This window comes from Solanum dulcamara, chromosome 2 (genome assembly GCF_947179165.1).
Source record: "Solanum dulcamara chromosome 2, daSolDulc1.2, whole genome shotgun sequence".
In the NCBI taxonomy this organism is placed as follows: domain Eukaryota; kingdom Viridiplantae; phylum Streptophyta; class Magnoliopsida; order Solanales; family Solanaceae; genus Solanum; species Solanum dulcamara.
Genome location: NC_077238.1, coordinates 76,277,380 through 76,296,491, shown reverse-complemented (window position 1 = coordinate 76,296,491; position 19,112 = coordinate 76,277,380). Strand labels below are relative to the sequence as shown.

General features: G+C 34.9%; 1 protein-coding gene across 1 annotated transcript; it reads right to left on the bottom strand.

Moving 5' to 3' along the window:
* Positions 1 to 13,169: 13,169 nt before the first annotated feature.
* On the bottom strand, positions 13,170 to 18,617 carry LOC129873183 (ribonuclease 3-like protein 2). The gene is made up of 6 exons (XM_055948226.1): positions 18,597 to 18,617; positions 18,292 to 18,435; positions 17,897 to 18,186; positions 13,632 to 13,740; positions 13,495 to 13,523; positions 13,170 to 13,377 (listed from the first exon to the last, which is right to left on the bottom strand). Exons 1-6 carry the CDS (start codon positions 18,615 to 18,617, stop codon positions 13,170 to 13,172), a joined length of 801 nt encoding a protein of 266 aa, XP_055804201.1.
* Between the last annotated feature and the right edge of the window lie 495 nt (positions 18,618 to 19,112).

The window sequence follows — 19,112 nt, the reverse complement described above, 5'->3', positions numbered from 1 at the left end:
TCCATAACTCAATAAAGTCTAACAAACATTGCAAAATAAACTCGCTAGAACTTAAAAGTCATTGTATCAAAACTCTAACAAAGTCTAGATTTGAGGGGATACAACCCCAAACAAGAAATAATAAACTATTGTCTATGAAATGTTTGAGTCCGAAGAGATGGACAAAACAATAAAGAAGTTTCATGGAAGCCCGTTAGAACTAGTTCACCCTTGGATTCGAGTAGCGAAAGTCTAACAGTTGAGGTCTCTCAGCAGTCGCCTGAATATGCATTGTACTAAACAAAAATAGAGCAAGTGCAGAATCAGTACACAACCACAGTGTATTAGTAGGATCACACGACGAGTTCCAGTAAATGAAATATGAACAGAAAACCACAACTTAGTAAAACAAATAATACACAATTACATAACAATCATAGCAACAGCCGGACTCTTAGTCCTTATATTTGAATTATTATACTCAATGAACATGATCAATCACAATACAACAATCAATCCAGTTCTCTCATGGAACCCACACACAAACTGTTAATGTACCAGCGTGGTACCCAATCCAATAGGAAATCACATGTCACAATCAAAACCACAATGAATATCAATTACACTTGTACAACTAAATAATACATTCATTGCATGAAATTTGATCACAATTACCATTTCAATTCATGTTCTTTCCTTTTCCTTAATCATGTATCATGCATGCAATACTAAGGAAATATTTAACATGCATATCTAACATAAACGTGAAAAACACAACTATCACCTACCTCGAAACAAGCCTGAATGCTCTAAAAAACTTGAGTTTTCCCTTTTTGTAATGCCTTGGATTGTTCTTATTCTAAAAAAATAAAAAATAAAAAAAATCAATGATCAATGGCCTAAATTATACGGATTATAACTCAAATTCTAACCATTGGCCAATTCCATGATCATCCCACCCAACTAGGATTTTTTTCCACAATTAATTCAAGTTAAAAATCCTTTCCTAAGATAATCATCATATATTCTAAGGTATAAGAATCAAAATATAAGTTAGGGGAGTAATGAACTTACCTTTATCACAAGAATTGGGGGAGGACTGAAGAAAATAGCCCTAAGCCACTTCTTTCTCTCTCAAAAATGAAGTTGCAAAAATAAAAATAATTTTGGAAATTTTCTATATTAAATTCATGAATGACCCTATATATCCCCTATTTTGCAACACAACCTCTAACCTTGACATTCCAAAATAATCATTTCACGTCAAGTTCAATATCAAGAGTTTTACATACCTGATTTCAGTTTCAAAAAGCTCTATAGACTCTTTAACATCTTAGCTATTAGAAAATACAATCCACTCTTAGAAATTAACCCCAATCCATTCTCAGATTGCAATAAACCGCACCTTACTCAGAATTTGTCTGAAACTGACCTAGCCTGAATTTTTTAAGTTACCACCCAAAAGGTTTTCTGACCCAAATTCTTTCACTATTTTTTTTTCTTGTGGAACCAAACACTACATATAATTATGATGAACACAAAAGATGGAGTGGGGGGGACTAGACCTTAACCCCCTAAATACATCAGTGATTGCTTAACAAAAACAATCCAGCAAAAGGAGAATGACAAATATTCACTTGCTAAGCGTTCTCAAAGTTCTCTATGCTACAAATTAGCTAACAAAAAATTTGGCCTTATCATATCTAATTCTCATGTTAGGTATTTGTATTTTGTACAAAAAAATAAAGATTTTGTCCCTTCTGGGATCTGATCAAAGTTGTTGTATAACGTAAGATCACTAAGGTATGTGGCTAATATGGCTAGGAATTCCGCCACCATGTTGGCTTCTCTATAGCAGTGGGAGAAAGAAATCCCAGTATCATCAATCAAGTTAGTAGTGTCTTCAACAACAACCTTTAAGTCTATATTGTACTAGATCTTTAAAAGAAAAGTCAAACAAAGGCTGCTAAGAAAAGTAAAAAGAAAAAAAAATTAAAAGTTAAACAACAACTTTTTAACTACTTTTCATTACGCGTTGCAACAACTTTTTGACTACTTTTTATTACGCGTTTTGAGTAACGAAAATGCGTATACGTATTTTCTTCCTCCTATAAATAGAGGGCCTCGTGCCCTCATTTAATTCATTCAGAAAAAGAGAGTAAGAATACAAAGAGAGTTATACACCAAGATAAATATTATATTCTTGAGTGTTCTCTTTAGTAGTTGTTCCTTTTACAAGAGAGGAGTGTTAATTGTTGCTTTCTCCTTGTATTTGATAGCAATGTACTCCCATATTTTCATAGTAAAATCATTCTACCCCATGGCTTTTTCCCTCAATCTGTTAGAGGAGTTTTCACGTAAAATTCTCGTATCTAATTTATTTTCTTTATTTATTATCATATTAAACTTTAGTTGTGGTGCTTTCTCCCCCAACAGTGGTATCAGAGCCCTCGATTATTCTGTCTATTTTTTGCGAAAGTACTATCTATGAATAGTAAATTTTCATGAATAATAAAATTCGGTGAAAAATACTATTTATGTCAATAGTAAATTTTAGTGACGGTATATTTTGTCACGATTGTTCGCAAAAATATTCAGAAATGATCTAGAAGGGTGTGAAGCAAATAACAATGTCGAATACAATAAAGTTTCACGTTGAGAAATTCAATGGGACTAATTTCTCATTGTGAAAAATGAAAAATAAAAGCGATACTGAGAAAAGACAATTGCTTAGATGCAATTGAAGGAAGACCCACAGACTTTGTTGATGACAGCAAGTGGAACGACATAGACAGCAATGTAGTTGCTGATCAAGTGTTGTCTAGTGTGGCTGAAAAATGAACGGCAAAGGAAATAGTGGATACTTTTACGGGGTTGTACGAGGCCAAGTCTTTGCATAATAAAATCTTTTTTAAAAAAAGATTGTATACTCTTCGAATGACAGAGTCCATGTCGATTACTGAATACATCAATACTTTGAATACTCTATTTTCGCAACGTACAACAATGGGTTACAAAATAGAGGGGACTAAACGTGCGGAGCTTCTACTTCAAAGTCTATCTGACTCATATGATCAACTTATTATCAACCTGATGAACAATACAAACAGTCTAGTTTTCGATTAAATTGCAACCGCTGTCTTAGAAGAAGAAAATTGGCGCAAAAATAAAAAAGATAGACAAGCAAGTTCGCAACAAGCTGAAGTTTTGATGATGGTAAGAGGAAGACCGACGGAATATGGCCCCAGTGGGAGTCACAATCATGATAGATCTGTATCAAGAAGTAAGAAGAATATCAAGTGCTACAACTGTGGCAAGAAAGGACACTTCAAGAAAGATTGTCGATTCAAGAAGAGTGAACACCCTAAGTCATCAAATGCTCAAGGGAATGTTGCAAGTACCTCGGAAGATGGCAATATTTTATGTAGTGAAGAAATATCAAATAATGAAGGCAGAAAACATTTCACTGATGTCTGGATCATGGACACCGGAGCAACATGGCACATGACTTTTCGAAAAGAATTGTTCCATCAATATAATCCTATCTCAGAAGGGTATGTGTTCATGAAATACGATCATGCTTTGGATGTTATTGGTATTGGGTCCATCAAAATAAAGATATATGATGGCACAATACGCACCATCTAGGAGGTTCGACATGTAAAAGACTTGAGGAAGAATTTATTGTCTTTGGGAGAATTAGATGATAATGGATATTCATATAAGACTCATGGTGGAGTCATGAAAATATCCAAAGGAGCGCTTATAATGATGAAAGTAGAAAAACTTGTTGTAAATCTATATGTGCTTAAAGGTGAAACACAACAAGAAGGAGAAGCGTTAACCGCGTCAGCAAGTTTATTTGAAGAATCAACGATGATATGGCATCATAAATTTGGCCATATGTCAAAACGAGGTTTGAAGATTCTTGTTGAACAAAAGCTTCTTCCAAGGCTCAAAAAGGTTTCACTACCCTTTTGTGAGCATTGTGTTACCAATAAGCAAAATAGACTGAAGTTTAGCAGTTCCTCTACTAAAAGCAAGGAAATATTAGATCTGGTTCACTCTGATGTCTAGCAAGCACTAGTGAAATCCCTAGGAGGAGCGAAATATTTTTTGTTATTTATCGATAATTACTCCAGGAAAAGTTACGTGTATCCAATCAAGAGTAAGGCAGATATTTTTCCAGTTTTCAAAGAGTTCAAAGCGTGGGTGGAACTTGAATCTGAGAAAAAGATCAAGTGTTTAAGGACAAATAATGGAGGAGAATACACTGGTGATGAATTTGATAACTTCTGTAAACAAGAAGATATTAAAAGGCAGTTCACGGTGTTATATACTCTACAAAAAAATAGAGTAGCTGAGCGGATGAACAGAACCTTGTTGGAACGGACAAGAGCTATGTTGGTAACTACAGGGTTGGAAAAACCATTCTGGACAGAAGCAGTCAAAATAGCCTGTTATGTGATCAATCGTTCACCATTAACTACAATTGATCTGAAAATGCCAATGAAGATGTGGACAGGAAAACCAGCTAATTATTCTCGCTTACATATATTCGGAAGTCCTACTTATGTTATGTACAATACCCAAGAAAAATCAAAGTTGGATCCAAAATTCAGGGAATGCATTTTCTTAGGGTACGCCGATGGAGTCAAAGGGTATTGCTTGTGGGATCCCACTTCTCGCAAGGTGGTAATCAGTAGGGATGTTGTATTTGTTGAAAACAAGATACAAGCAAAAGAAGATAGCACTTCAAAAGAAAAATCAGAGACTATTATAGTTGAAGTTGAAGAAATAAAAGAAGTTCCAGTTTCTTCTGAAGCAGCATCAGAGCACGAAGAACAAGAGCAAGCTGAGATCGAAACTCCAGAAGTTCGACGGTCAACTAGAGAGAGAAGAAAAATAGATTGGCACTCAGATTATTCTATGGAGAGCAATGTTGCATACTGTCTATTAACGGAAGATGGAGAGCCTTCAACTTTTTACGAAGCTCTAAAAGGCCAAGAATCATCTCTGTGGTTGGCAGCAATACAAGAAGAAATTGAAGCTCTTCATAAAAATAAAATATGGGATCTTGTTCAATTACCACAAGGAAGTAAGGCCATTGAAAACAAATGGGTCTATAAGATCGAATGCAATGGTAATGATCAAGTGAAGAACTATCGTGCAAGATTGGTGGTGAAAGGATTCTCTTAGAAAGAAGGTATAGACTTTAATGAGATATTTTATTTGGAGGTTCGATTCACAATAATTCGAGTGGTCCTGGCGATATGTGCTATATTTGACTTGTACTTGGAGCAGTTAAATGTCAAAACTGCATTTCTTCATGGGGAACTTGAATAAAAAATTTACATGCTCCAACCAGAAGGTTTTGAAGAACAGGAAAAAGAGAACTTGGTTTGCAGGTTGAACAAATCTCTATATGGTCTCAAACAGGCGCCGAGATATTGGTTTAAGAGATTTGATTCCTTCATTATAGGCATTGGATACAATAGACATAGTTCATATCCTTGTGTTTATTACAAGAGATTTCGTGATGATGATTTTGTTATTTTGCTATTGTATGTTGATGACATGTTGGTAGCAGGCCCCAACAAAGATCGTCTCACAAATTTAAAGGCACAGTTAGCTAGAAAATTTGAAATGAAGGACTTGGGACCAGGAAATAAGACTCTGGGGATGCAAATTCACCGAGACAGAAATAATAGGAAGATTTGACTTTCTCAAAAGATCTACTTAAAGAAAATCTTGCGACGCTTCAAGATGCAAGATTGTAAGTCAATTTCTACCCCACTTCCTATTAATTTTAAGTTATCCTTAAGAATGAGTCCTAGAAATGAAGTAGGGAGGATAGAGATGTCTCGAGTACCATATACATCAGCAGTGGGAAGTTTAATATTTGTCATAGTATGTACAAGACTTGACATTGCACAAGCAGTAGGAGTGGTTAGTCGATACATGGCTAATCCTGGTAGAGAGCATTTAAATACTATTAAGAGGATCCTGAGATATATCAAGGGTACCTCAGATATTGCAATGTGTTATGGAGGATCAGAATTTATTATTAAAGGTTAAGTTGATTAAGATTATGCAGGTGATCTTGATAAAAGCAAGTCCACCATAGGTTATGTGTTTACTATTGCTGGAGGAATTATAAGCTGGGTTTCAAAACTGTAATCTATCGTGGCTACATCTACGACGGAAGCAGAATATGTAGCAGCTACACAAGCTAGCAAAAAGGCAATATGGATGCAGATGTTACTGGAGGAGCTCGGGCACAAACAAGAGAAGCTTGCTCTATTTTGTGACAGTCAGAGTGCTTTGCATCTTGCAAAGAATCTGCTATTTCATTCAAGGACAAAGCACATACGAGTTCAGTATCACTTTATTCATGAGAAGGTGGAAGAAGACAGTGTGGATATTCAGAAAATTCACACTAATAATAACCTGACAGATATATTTACGAAGCCGATCAACAGTAACAAGTTTATATGGTGTCGATCTTCTGTTGGCCTAGCAAAAATGTAACGTTGCAGTAATTGGGTAGAAAGGATGGTGTGAAGACTTAACTGATTCTCAATTAAATCTTCAAGTGGGAGAATGAAAGAAAAGTCAAACAAAGGCTGCTAAGAAAAGTAAAAAGAAGAAAAAATTAAAAGTTAGGCAGCAACTTTTTGACTACTTTTCATTACGCGTTGCAACAACTTTTTGACTGCTTTTCATTACGTGTTTTGAGTAACAAAAATACGTATAAGCGTTTTCTTCCTTCTATAAATAGAGGGCCTCGTGCCCTCATTTAATTCATTCAGAAAAATAGAGTAAGAATACTGTCATAACCCAAGCCTAGGGCCTAGACATGACATGGCGAATGAGGAAACCGAAAGTACCTCAAACAAGCCTCTTAGCATTCTTTTAGCCTTTCATAGGTAATGATGATAAATAAACAAGCGGAAATCATAATAATAATCTTCAACTTACATATGTCCAACAATACCTCTAACTATTAGATTTAATGGGGCTAAGACAAGTTCCTAGCTCACCCTCAATCATAATAGAAGAAATGCCATAATAAAATATCTTAACATATTATAAGCTAGAAAGATAAAGGAGTATTGTTCCCGGAACATGGGAACTCACCAAAAGTAGTCTTTAATGGAATATCAACTAGCCACGTGGAGGAGAACGAGGAGGAGCACCGATCCCTACATGGTGATATCATGTAGGCAAAAGAGTATGCGTTAGTACTTTGAATGTACTAAGTATGTAAGGATGCATGAACATTGAGGAAATATTATAACATTTATGCAATATGGAACATAATGTAATACATGCATAATAAATCATATGGATATCCTTTAAAACATTCATTTTATGGGAAATTAACCATAACCGACATTTAAGACCATGCGAGCTATTACATGGAATCCAACATAACCCCCTACGTTGGCCGGGGAAACTACTTGCCGGGTAGAACTCCGTCAACTTCATTCATTTCTTTAACTTTAACTTTAAGGGCTATTTATGGATCCATTAGCCTAAGCCTACAAGGGCTCCTATGTTGGCACATAGTTAATGAGATAAGGGGTTGCTACTAGGATTCCTTTACCGAATCCCACCTCAATGCCTCATTCGGTGCTAAGTCAATCCCACGGAATAGTTTAATACTTCAAAATATTCATAGCATATAACTTGAGAATTCAAACATCATATTCGGTAGAATAGCTCATTAAAACATTTGATAATTCAAATATGCAAGAATTGTCCTTATTGCATAAAGAATCCATCATTCATATCATTTCATCATTCTTTCATTTCATAAGACTCCCTTTTTGATCATAGATATTGCTTTCATAAATATTTATTTGGAGTCAAAGCTTTCAAGTCAAACTTTATTAAAAACATAGTAAAACTAGGTGGGTTCAAATCACTTCAACTTGCAAATATGTATGTAAATAAGTATACATAAATACTTTGAAATCCATTAATTAAAAATCATGTTTTAAACAACCCACCATGAATTTCAAGAAACTTTAAATAGATAAATAGAGGAATTACTTGTAAACCATCAATTCATACATATAAAATTATGTTGCATCAAAATAGACCAATAAAAATTAGTTTAACCATAATTCATACTATTAAGTAAAAATAAGAATTTACCATAAGAAAATATTACTTAAAATCAAGAAACTTAATTGAAATAGTTTTTGGACTATATGGATGAAAGAACCCATGGATAAACGCCCACATAACTTAGAGTAGAGCTTAATAAATAAATAAATATAATTTATCATATAATCAAAACAATTTAGACATGAGAGTGGAAGGAATACTCTCATTGAAGCCTTACATACCTGGAAACCGAAGCTTTAGTTGGTGCCGAAAGACTTAATGAACACTCTTGAGTCCTAGCTTCTCTCATCGCCGGAACGTTTTGTGTACTACCCGGAGTATATGAATCACCGGAATAGTATTTCTTCACTACTAAGAACTAAAACTATATTTGAGAATGCGTAAAGAAGTGTATAGAGAGAAGATTTGTTTGAGAAAGCTTGATGAATAAAATGAAGAAATAAGGTGGGTATTTATAGGTGGGAAAGAGGGACCTAATAATAAATAAAATAATTATAAAAAAATCTGAAAATTTAGTGGAATATATTGATGTCATGGATGATGTTAAATGGAGGACAATTTATGTCATGAGTGATGTCAAATGTATCTAGATCTTTCTATGGTAGGTGAAATGAGTTATTTTTGACAGAATACTCTTTTTGGGAGCTGCGTTTGAATAAGATAAATTCCTTATTAGGATTTGGTGTCTTCATAAGAATTGTATATATGGAAGTCTAGTTTCATATCGTTCAAGAATCAACCAATTTGGATAAACCTACAGTGAGATATGAGTTTTCTTCTATAAACACTCATTTCCGTCACAACATCCTACCTTACAAAAATTAATTTATTTGACCTACTTAACCTCCGAATATTAAAATATGGTCTTCATAAAAGTTGTAGGTAATGATCTTGTGGTTACTCAGAAATTTGAATCACTTAATTTGGATATTCCTATGAAAAGTTATGCCCAAAATACAGAGGCTGTATCATGTTTAGGCGAAAATTGAAATATCGTATACAAAGTTTTTAGGGGATGTTACAAATACAAAGAGAGTTATACACCAAGATAAATATTGTATTCTTGAATGTCCTCTTTAGTAGTTGTTTCTTTTACAAGAGAGGGGTGTTAATTGTTGTTTTTTCCTTGTATTTGAGAGCACTGTACTCCCATATTTTCATAGTAAAATCCTTCTACCCCGTGTTTTTTTTTTCTCTATCTGTTAGAGGAATTTTCACGTAAAATTCTCGTGTCTAATTTATTTTTTTATTTATTATTATATCAAATTTTAGTTGTGGTGCTTCCTCCCCAACAATCTTTCCCTTTTCATATTTACTAATAGCAATGAATACATTTCCACAATGCCTTTAGTATAGCCTTTGTTCTCTAGCTATTGTGCTGCAATCTGTCCAGACATGGCTTCTGCACTATTATGATCCCTGCATTGCACTGGGGCAGCAAAGGCAAACAAAAAATTCCCTTTGTCGCCTCTTGTTATACCACCAATACCGGCTTTTCGTTGTGTTCTAAGTAGCTTCCATCAGAATTGATTTTTATCTGATTACTTTGTGGTTTAGTCCAGATAATTATTTTGATGATTAATTTTGGTCTAAGCTTCTCTACTAGTTCACATATTTGATGCCATTGAAACTTCATTTTTTGCATCGATTTTGTAATGACACTGATGGTCATTTATTGAAATTTTCACAAAATGACTATTTTATCTCTCCCTATAGTTTTTCCAAATAGTTTCTAATTGGTATTGAGTGTTGTTTTTGGGAAATTCTATGAAAAGATTGAGTATTGGGAGTTTTTGAGTTTTCAAAAGCTTCAAGTGTTTAAAAGTGGTATTTGGGATCAATCAAAGCTACGAGTCTCAGAATGAAATTTTATCAATTTCAACAGCTCCAAAATGTGGATTTTGGTCTGGAGAGTTTATGAAATCAGATTTGGAGTTATAATGAAGATTTGAGGTCTTGAGTTGGAAATTTGATAAATTTTAGGCCAAGGCTTGACTTTGGTCAACTTTCAGAGTTTTGATGCTCAGAATGGAATTCCGAAAACTCTGTTGGCTTCGGAGGATGGTTTTAGGTCTAGAATTGGCTTTGGGTGAATTTTTGGAGGTCCCAAACTCATTTTGGTATTTTGAGTAGGGGTGGGCATAAAATACCGAAAACCGAATTACCGAACCGAACCGGCTATTTCGGTATTTCGGTATTCGGTACTTGGGTCCGGTATTCGGTACTTGGGTCCGGTATTCGGTACCGGAATATTAAATTTCGGTATTTCGGTTTCCGTTTCGGTATTTATTAATTATCCCTTTCGGTATTCGGGATTTACCGAATACCGAATTATTTCTGTTGGGCTCCTAAAAATTTCTTTTAATTTTTAAACATAAAGGGCTATAGGCCCATTCCTATAATTTAATCCAGCCCAATTGTCTTCAACATACCCTAAGTGAAGTCCCTAACAGACTAACACATTACACACTAACAAGTAACAACACTTAACCTATTTAGTATTCACTATTCAGTATTCATCTCAATTCTCAATACTTCACTACTATTGAAGTTCTGCTTCTGCCCTTCACGCCGCCTTTAGCCCTTCAGCTTCACTGTGCCTTCACGTCGCCTTCAGCCCTTCAACTTTACCGCGCCGTCACGCCGCCATCAGCTTCAACGCTTCACGCCGCCTTCACCTTCACCGCTTCACGCCGCTTTCACCTTCACCGCTTCACTTGAAGGTAAGTTCTCTTTGCTTCTTCTCTTCCTCTTCCTCTTCCTCTTCCATTCTTCCTTCACATTCTGTCTCTATTTTCCCCCAAAATAATATGCGTACCCTAAATTCCATTTCAAATAGATTACGAAGTTTTTGTCCTTTTTTTCAAGTGCATTAGTTCTTTATCGAAGCTTTCTGTGTATGTGCTGAGATGATTTTTATAACCTCGTGATGAGAGTGTGTCTCCGTTGATAGTTAAGTACTTATAGAACTATCTGTATGAGTTGTCATGTCCTTTTTCCTTTTGGTTTCTGATGCATGTGGATGCTTAGGATGTATAATTGAGCAAAGGAAAGGATAAAGATAGATTTTGTTAGTCAAAATTCCAGTTTCATTTGCTCATTTTTACTATTTCCATAGGCTCATTTCTTTGGATCTAGAAATTTCTGACTTCTTTATTCCTTTCACAGGACAATCTGTTGACTGAAGTGGTGAAAAGGTTCAAAGGAAAAAACTGGAAAAGAATTGGTAATAAATCATTTATTCTTTCATGTTCTATATTTTTCAGCTAGTTTTTTGGATCAGGTTACTTTTCAGCTAGGTTAACCACAAAGACCAGCTCTTAGTAACTCACTGTATCAGCTCAAAGTCTCCTTCTTTGTTGCTTTGTTTCTTGCTTCCTTTCTTTCAAATGAAAATGATTGTTAATTTATATCTTATAACATTTGTATTCTCTTCAATGTTTAGATGGAAGATGAAACAAGTCGAATGACCAATGTCATTGGAAGCGCACCTTTGGCTCTTACCGAGTCTCTTGATTCAACAATGGAAGTTCAACAACATGCATTGACGGTGAAGAGAAAAGCTATAGAATCAAGATCTGCTGCTTGGCCGCATTATGAGAAGCTCATAGAAGATGGAATTAATAAAGCTAAGTGCAAGTATTGTGGTAAAGTTCTCTTAGCTGATTCAACTAAAAATGGAACAAGTGGACTGAATAAATATTTGAAAACTTGTCCTAAAAATCCAAATAAGGTTAACAATTTCAATTCCAAGTACAAACAATCAAATTTAAACTTTTCCTTAGAAGGTGAAATATGTGATGGGGCAATTTGGACTTTTGATCAAGAGGCATCTCGGAGGGCTTTAGTTGAGATGTTAATCCTTGATGAACTTCCTTTTCGTTTTGTTGAAAAGGAAGGTTTTAAGAATTTTATGAAAAAAACCCAACCTTTATTTCGAGTTCCCTCCCGTAGAACAGTGACTAGGGATTGTTATCAAGTTTTTGGTGAAGAGAGACAAAAGTTTATGAAGTATTTGAAAGAAACACCACCGAGAGTTTGTCTAACCACAGACACATGGACATCTATTCAAAGAATAAATTATATGTGTTTGACAGTACACTTTATTGATAGTGATTGGCTTTTGCATAAACGAATTTTAAACTTTCAAGTTGTTACTAGTCATAAGGGTGACGAAATGGCCCGTTGTATTAGTAAGTGTTTGCTTGATTGGAAATTGGAGAAAATAATTACTATAACTGTAGATAATGCTTCTTCTAATGATGTCATGGTGAAAGAGTTACACAAACAAATGGTTAATTGGGGATCTAACATGAAATGTGGTAACCATCTTCACGTGAGATGTATGGCTCACATTTTGAATCTTATTGTGCAAGATGGCATGAAAGAAGTTGGTCCATCGATCAAACGTGTTAGGCAAATGGTGAAATATGTTAGACAATCTCCCGCAAGGATTAGAAAATTTGAGGAATGTTGTGAACTAAAAAATATAGACAGTAAGAAGTCATTATGTTTAGATGTTTCAACCCGGTGGAATTCGACCTACTTGATGTTGGATGCCGCACAACATTTTGAGAGTGCATTTGATTACTTTGATCTCGAAGATGGTGGATTGTCAACTTATCTTGCTAATCATGTTTGTGAAGATGGAAGCGTTGCAGGTGTACTTGAAAGTGATGATTGGCAAAAGGTGAGAAATATGGTAATATTTCTTAAAAGATTTTATGATCTAACTGAAAAGGTTTCAGGTTCACTCTACGTGTTGTTGTTGTGTGTTGCAGCTGAATCATTTTGTTGTTGTTGTTGCATGTTGTATGCTGTTGCAGGTGCTGTTGACTGTTGTGTGTAGTGTTGCAGCTTATTGTTGCAGCTGGTTGTAGTGTTGCAGCTTCTGTGAATGCTGAAGATGTTGAAAAGGAAGTAAGTTGTGATCCAGTTTGTTGGAATTGTTGATGCTGAAGAAGGTGCAACTTGTTGGAGATATGTTGCTGCTGAAGAGGTGCTGGAGAATAGCCATGTAGTGCTCTAACAACTTCAGATTGGTTGTTGTTGACTTAATCTGACTTTGCTGCTGTTGGTTGTTGCTTGTTGTTGGCTCCAAGTAAATTGCATCCTCCAAGTTGCAAAACCATTTTGAGTGCATTAATTTGGTGGTAGTCTCTGCTGTTATTGTGTGATGTTTCTGCATAGGAGAAAAATGGCTCCAGTTGTTGTGATTGTCCTCCCCACAGCTGTAAGGTGAACTCTGAAGCCTCCAGTAATCTGCATTTTCAGAAATTGTTGGAGCTGTGAATTTGGTGCCTTGAGTTTCTGCACTTTGTTGGGGTTTTGTTGATGTTGGAGAGTGAGTTGGAGAGGGACCAGGGCATATGCAACTACAGCTTGTTGGGATTTGTTGCTCCAGTAACCTGCATAAACACACAAACAAACAAATAAACAAGAGCAAGGGCCTCCAAGAGCTGGAGTTGTAGTTGTTGAAAGTTGTTGTTGCTCCTCCATGTTCAACTTCAGTTTGCAGATTGTAGTTGTTGTTGTGTGATGTTTGATGTGATATTCTTGATGAGCAGCTCCTTCCAGGATGATGTGAATGCACCTTCCATAGTTGTATTTGTACCCTTGTCACACCTACACAAGAAAGATCAAACAAATGCAAACAACCAACCAAGCATAGTTGTCTTCTCAGATTGTGCCAATGTGTTGTGAACCTGTACCTACAGCACTAACAAACAAACAACCAGAAAAAATCTCCAATGTTATTGAAATCCTTGAACCCTGATGGTGGTGCCATCCATAATGTGATGCAAGTGTTGATCTTATAAGATGCAGAAATTTGGGTATTACCGAATACCGTACCGAACCGAATTTTTATTTACCGATTACCGAATTACCGAACCGAAGTTTGAAAGTTCGGTATTTGGTATATACTTTGAATTACCGATTACCGAATTATCGAATCTAAATTTTGAAAATACCGAACCGAATACCGAACGCCCACCCCTAATTTTGAGACTCAAAATTGGTTTGGTTGCGACTTTTCGGTTTTCAGGTCAAGGATACCTCAAATTCAAATTTTGATGGTTTCATTGACTCCGAAAACGTCGAATTTAGTAGGGTAGCATATATGGTTTGTGTGTACGGAATTCCGAATGAATTTCGTTGGTTGATTCGGAGACTTTGTGACTTAGTAGAATTGTTGATATTTTTGTTACTGGTGCCTTCGCTTTTGCGAAGGGTGTGTCACTTTAGCGACGTCTGTTTAAGCGGAGACCCCTCGCAAAAGCAAAGGGGGGATTTTTTGGGACTCGCTTTTGAGGAAGGTAGGTCATGAAAGCAACCATCGCTTTAGTGAAGGCTTGTCGCTTTTACGATAGGGGTCACTTAAGTGGGGTTCGCATAAGCAAATCCTAATTGCGAAAGCGACACCTGAGATTTCTAAGTCGGGATTTTGGTTTTTTTCCTCCATTTTCGAAACTTGGGAGTTTGGAACGGGCAATTTGAAAGGAGATTTTCAGGGGATTTCGTTTGGGTAAGCAACTTCAACCCTTTAATTTTATTACGCATCGATTATCTAGTAATTTCAGCTTTCAATTTGTGTTTTAGACCTCAAAAATTGAAGGGTTGGGTTTTACAAAAATGTGGTTCAAGGATTGATTTCAATCCCAAATTCAAACAGACTTTTGACATTGATTTCCTAATGCTTTAAAGATCATTTTCATGTAAAAAAATTGAATTTCTGTTCATTTTCGGAATCGGGTTTTTTGGGTCAAATTCGGTCTGATTTTTGAAAATATTGATTTGGATATCATTAGACTCGTGTTCTTATTGGTATTGCATATTTGAATAGATTATCTTGATTCAAAACGTCAGCGGGTAAGGGAAAGGCTTAGATTTTGAAGTAGTTCGGGGTTAAATTTGAGGCAAGTGAATTTCTAAATCCTTGCTTAAGCTTGTAGGATCATGTACTCATGTATTACGTGTTGGGGGATAGCGGAAATTGATTTTGGGGTTTATTTGATATTCAATTAAACTTGCTAATGAAGAATGGGGTAGTAAATAGCAATTGAGATGATTTAACATGTTGTGTTCTATGTGAATTAACCCTTGGCATATCGTGAACACTTGAATATATTATTTTGATATGAATTATGACTTATTGATTATATCATTTCATCATTGTGTTATACATGGACATTGCCTATTTGCATTGATTCTGATATTTTGAGAAGGAATTTGATTTGAGGATTATGCCGAATGGAAATGGTTCCAGCGAGAGATGATTATGCTGAAGAGAAATGGTTCTGGCGATGTCGAAGGAAAATAGTTCTGGCGAATGATATATGTGTGCCGAAGGGAAATGGTTCCGATGGATAAATGATCCATGTGTGGCCCCCATGGATTTCGGTCTGCTAATCAACGGATGTGTATCATTAGGACAGACACGCATCACTATACATGACATTGCATTGCACTTTATTTGCATCATTCATCTTTTGCCATTGTAGACTGTTTTACCCCTAACTTTCCCCATTCTATAATGTTGATTTTTTTGATTTGACCGAGACTTGAGTGGTACTATTGTTGAGATATATGTACTTTTGTTGTTAGAACTGTTAGACCGGGCTGATTTCTATGCAGGTTATAGTCTGAGGGGTTGGTTGGTATGATAGGAGTACATGTATTTTACTATTTAGCTTAGTCTTAGTTGTTCGCTTGTTCGGTACCGTGTCGGTGGTATTCACCCTTTCCATCTACACATGTGTAGGTTTCGAGCCCGGACAGTGACCGAGTTCTCTTTTCTCTCATTCGAGACTTTCAGAGGCGATTCGAGAGGTAGTTGTTGATGCCAGCCATCTTTCTTGATCCTCTTTACTTTTACTTTGCTCTATTCGAGAGGTACTTGTATTTATTTTAGTATCTGTAAATTTAGAGGCTTCTACATGTGACAACCAATTCGTGGGAGATTTTGTAGTTGAATAAAATTTCTGCTATTGCCTTTTTAAATTACCTATTTAAACTATTTCCACTTTTATTTCCACATTGGTTGGGTTTAGACTGACTTGTCCGGTGAAAATGAATAAAGGTCATCACACGCGAATTTCGGATTGTGACAGATTTTCCATAAGCTCATTACAACTTCTCTCTCTTGTATTCTTTTATGTTTTCTTATTTATTTGGTCTAGTATATTTATTTATAAGTTGATGAACTCAGTTAGATTTTCTCATAATTTTGAGTCATATTTCTGATTAAACATCAAAGTAACATTCATACTAATTTTTGAATATAATCTCTGCTATCACAATTATCGATTTTTTTTAAAATATAAACAAGATAATATATATTGATAAAACTTAATATGCATCATTACATAGAAATGACATAAGGGTGCAACCCCTAATAATGTTTGGGGGGGGGGGGGGGTACGTCCTTTTTAACCTAACAAAAGAAGTTTCAATTTTGTTTGCATGATTTAAGAATCCTCATTTATAATATCATCATAGAGTGTATTATCGTAAATTACCTAGTTTTCTCTAGTACTTTTTTCATAGTTGCTAATTAATAGAAGTTCGATATCTCATTATGATTGGTATGGTATGACCTAGCCCCTTTGCTTCTACTTATTCCCATTAAAGATTTTTCATTTCTACTATTAATAAGAAGTCACTAGATACACTATCTAGTAGTATAAATTTACCACAAAAAAAGGTCTAAATTAATTATCATCAAGTTAACAATATAAAACAGAAAAGTATACCGCGATAGGAAAAGCTCAGTGAATGCAATGATTAGTCATGTGGAGAATAAAACTTTTAAAGCATATTGTAGAAAAATCTAGCTCAACATGCAAATAATTAAATTCACATGTATAAATGATCAGACCTTTCCGTATAACAAGAGCTCTTAGCACCTAACGTTATGAATGAAACAATCCGTGCAGAATGACATCTATTTATGTAGCTTTTTTACATTGCATGCAATTTATCAAAAAAATAATAACTTGAAACTTGAACAAGATTCTAATGCATGGTTGATCTTGAAAAGAATACTTTTGGCCTATTTTTCCCCCATATTTTCTCCTCCTGCATTTGCTTCATATTTAATACGACACAACAAAAGAAGGCTATGAAAAGATAGACTTTAAATAAATTAATCAAGAAACCATGCAATTCGGATCATAAATTTGATGAATTCAGAAGTGAGTTTGATAACCCTAACTATGGAATTAAGTTCATGAAAATTGAAATTTTTTGGACATGAGGATGAAAGAAATTCCTCGTTGAAATCCTACATACCTTATTTATTCTTTGATCTCAATTATTTTCCTTGTCAGTACATCAATATCTCTACATATTTATTAAGGATAAATATGAAAATTAGTAATTAATTATGTCTCAACTTTCTAAAATAACAACTATTTTAAAATATATATTTAATTAGAAAAAAAAAGTAAAGTGGAAGGGAGGGAGTAATACTATGAACTTAAATGCTATAACAAAATTAGAAATGATTTGACTTGGTCATGTAAAGTAATAAATAGGGGTCCATATAAGATAAATTATAGACACGTAGGATCCGAAAACAATAAAAATGTTATCCAATTGAGATATTTTTCATAATTAAAATAATATTTCATTTGTACATATAATAATATATGAAATACTAATTTACTATCTAAGAAACGTATAAATCAGACGTCTCATCAAAATTAACTTGAATGAAATTCGTCAAAACTATTCACAACGCGCCAAATTAGCGATTTTCTAATAATATTTTCAGATTTACGTTTCATCACAAAGTTGATCATCAACAATGGTGGCTTTCACACTCAAATTTCTAAGTTGGAAATATGCATTGTTTGCAGTCCTATTTTTTGCAGTTATTTTTTTTCCACATGATTTTCCCTTTCCTACAAATTTTCCATCAACGAAAACTTCAACCTCTCCTGTTTTCTCCCATTGATCAACAAATTTTGTCTTCAATCCATTCTTCTGACATAACTCGTAAATTTTTGTAACTGGATTAACCTCTAATTTTTCTAGAGTAATTAGAGGTTGTAACAATTTTTTTACCACCTATCATCAAAATAAGCAAAATATTATTTCATTTTTAGAGATCTCCAACCATAAATAAATAAATAAATAAATAAATATTGTATAAATTTAAAAATTAAATCATACCTGCCAAGTTGTATCCATGCAGTTGGAGTCGATAAAGATAGCACCAATCAAAGATTCAACTATATCTGCAAGAACCTTTGGGGGATCAATGAGACCTAGTGAATGCAGTGGGTACTCCAATGTAGCTTCTCTGAATTCTCCTATCTGTGAAAAACAACAAGCTTGAAACTGTAAAATTAGGTCTTACGCCTAATTCATGCCCCAAAAGCTAGCTCAAAGGGAGAAGGATTGTCCAAGTTTTATAAGGAGTCCACCCATCTCAGTAACCTTCAATGTGGGACTTCTGTTATTCTTCAACACCCCACCTCACAGATAGTGCTTAGCATCTAGTGAGTGGACAATGAAAGAAAAAAAAACAATAGTAAAAAAGGGCTGCAAAAGACAATAGTCAAAAAGGGCTGCAAAAGACAAAAAAAGGGCTGCAAAAGACAGTAGTCAAAAAGGGCTGCAAAAGACAGAAAAACAATAGTCAAAAAGGGCTGCAAAAGACAGAAAACGCGTAGGCAGAAAAATGTAAAACTTTGACAAAACGCGTAGAAAATTAACGCGTAAATTTTCTACGCGTTTTCATCCTCCTATAAATAGAGGGCCTCATGCCCTCATTTAATCCATTCAGAAAAAGTGAGAGTAAAAATACAAAGAGAGTTATACTTCAAGATAAATATTTTAGTCTTGAGTGTCCTCTTTAGTAGTTGTTCCTTTTACAAGAGAAAAGTGTTAATTGTTGTTTTCTCCTTGTATTTGAGAGCAGTGTACTCCATATTTTAATAGTGAGATCCTTCTACCGTGGTTTTTCCCCTCTATCTGTTAGAGGGATTTTC